The sequence below is a fragment of the Cydia strobilella genome, chromosome 1, assembly GCF_947568885.1.
Source record: "Cydia strobilella chromosome 1, ilCydStro3.1, whole genome shotgun sequence".
NCBI lineage: Eukaryota > Metazoa > Arthropoda > Insecta > Lepidoptera > Tortricidae > Cydia > Cydia strobilella.
The window spans coordinates 32,901,704-32,903,765 of NC_086041.1; the positions used below are offsets into that span (position 1 = coordinate 32,901,704).

A 2,062-nucleotide genomic window follows, 5' to 3' on the forward strand; every position below is an offset into this window, starting at 1 on the left:
CCTACATCGAATTGTATCTTATCTATAATTGTATGTTATATGTAAAAAATATTCCCTATATGACCTCACCTTTAAGTGGCGCCACGAACCGCAACTATTTATCGCGGGGCGACATCAAAATTGCTCACTTTTAAGATTCGAGCCTCAAATTATGTATTAGTATTACGAACTAAAGACTTAAACAACTAGGTATAGTCATTTTTAAGCACTTAACTAATAATAAATAATTTTTGGCGAATAATTTACGAGTATCGTAACGAAGACAAATGCGATCGCACCTGGAACATTGCAAACCATAAGTAAACTATTGTTCCAAATGACATCAGTGTCCTTTCTTGTAGCCGTATTTCTTGTGGTGTTCGTGTCCTCCTTTGTGCGCGTGATCGTGATGATGACGATAATGTTCGTCGTGACCGGCGGCCTCCTTGTGGCCCTTGTGCTCCTTGTGATGGCCTCCCTTCTCGTGGTGGCCCTTCTCCCCATGCTCGTGCTCGTGATGCCCTCCATGATGATGTCCCTTCTTGAAATGCCCTCCCTTCTTGTGTCCGTGCTCCTCGTGAAAACCGCCATGCTTTTCTTCGTGACCGGAATCACCTTCCTCGTCGAAAAAGTGTTTGTCCTTCTTGAACTCGTCAAGCTTGTGTACTTCGTGATGGCCCTTGGTCGAGTGGCCCTTGTTGTAGTGTCCTTTTTCGGCGTACTTGTGTCCCTTCTCGCCCTTGTCGCCCTTATGGTACTCGTCGTAGTGTCCGTCCTCGTGGTGGTGTTTTTTATTGTGTCCTCCGTGATCGTCGTACTCCCCCTTGTGGTGTTCCTTGTCGTGGTGCCCTTTTTTACCTTCCTCGTGGTGGTGATGGCCCTTGTATCCCTTGTGGCCTTTCTCGCCGTGGTCGTTGTGGTGCTCGGCATGGTGCTCTTTGCCGCCTCCCTTTTTATGTTCGTGGTTGTGATGATGTTCCTTTTTATGTCCCGATGCCGCGGGCTCCTGGTCGGTGGAGTCTGCTGAGGCCTTGTCCGACGAGGCCTTATCCGAGTCGAACCGGGATTTGGAAGAGGGCAGCCGGCGAGCGTCGGCAACTGCAAGAATCAATATCAAGGCGAGTGTACAAGAGAGGAGCGGCCTCATGATGCGGCGTGCGCTAATGCGGGTGTTGGGTTCAATCTCCTTGTTAAATTGTCGTCTCGATGATGGCGCAGCAGTTTTATATCAGGAGTTGTGTAAGCTGCGGTAACCGACGCGTCGCGACTGGCTTCGCGCGCTAACTATAGTTATTGCATCAAGCGCAATCCCCAAATATTGCCCACTCTTTACCGAATAATCCATCCTCAAGTCAGCCAAGACTCTCAAAGAACTCTAATTAGATTTGAAGGTTTAACAGCATTTGCGTATTAAATGACGAATAGTTATATACATTTAGAGCTTTTGGTTTTATTATGCACGAGAGGCTCGCCTAACTTAGATGAGATTAACAATCAAATTAAATATATTGAAAAGCCTATTGAGTATTATTAGCAGTGCAATTTTAATCATATCTAATCGGTTTGGTTTCATTGAACGGCCACTCTGCTATTTCAGATTAATTGAACATTATTGCAAAACTGTTAGCTCAGCTGAAGCGAATAGAATATCTGTCGGAGCTTCGAGCGCATCACGGCAAACTTCAATTTGGGTCGGCGATGTTCTCGCCCCGGCTGAAACAAATACTATTCTATATGTAAACAAGTGAAAACACCTCGGGAATATTGTTTGATATATACGATTTTGCAACTTTTAATGTTTATAAATCGTAAGTGTGTACATATTATGACGTGCCCTAAACTTTAACTAATTAGAGAACGGTTAAACTCGAGCATACCAGGGACGTTATAAAAACCGTGACCGTGACACGGAGACATGGACATCAACGACACATTCAGAGCTTTAGGGTGGAATAATATATAATAATAATAAAATGTTTTTTTTTTGTGTCTGTGTGCGAGACGACCGATAGCGTTGGACGTACGTAGCACGTACGTCCAACGCTATGATCGGTACATACTACGTACAGTCATGCACTTTAAT

The 2,062-nt window shown here is 44.6% G+C and overlaps 1 protein-coding gene across 1 annotated transcript; it reads right to left on the minus strand.

Moving 5' to 3' along the window:
- Positions 1–233: 233 nt before the first annotated feature.
- On the minus strand, positions 234–1,342 carry LOC134747643 (histidine-rich glycoprotein-like). The gene has a single exon (XM_063682253.1). The coding sequence runs from the start codon at positions 1,124–1,126 to the stop codon at positions 323–325; it is 804 nt and encodes a 267-aa protein (XP_063538323.1). The 5' UTR covers positions 1,127–1,342; the 3' UTR covers positions 234–322.
- Between the last annotated feature and the right edge of the window lie 720 nt (positions 1,343–2,062).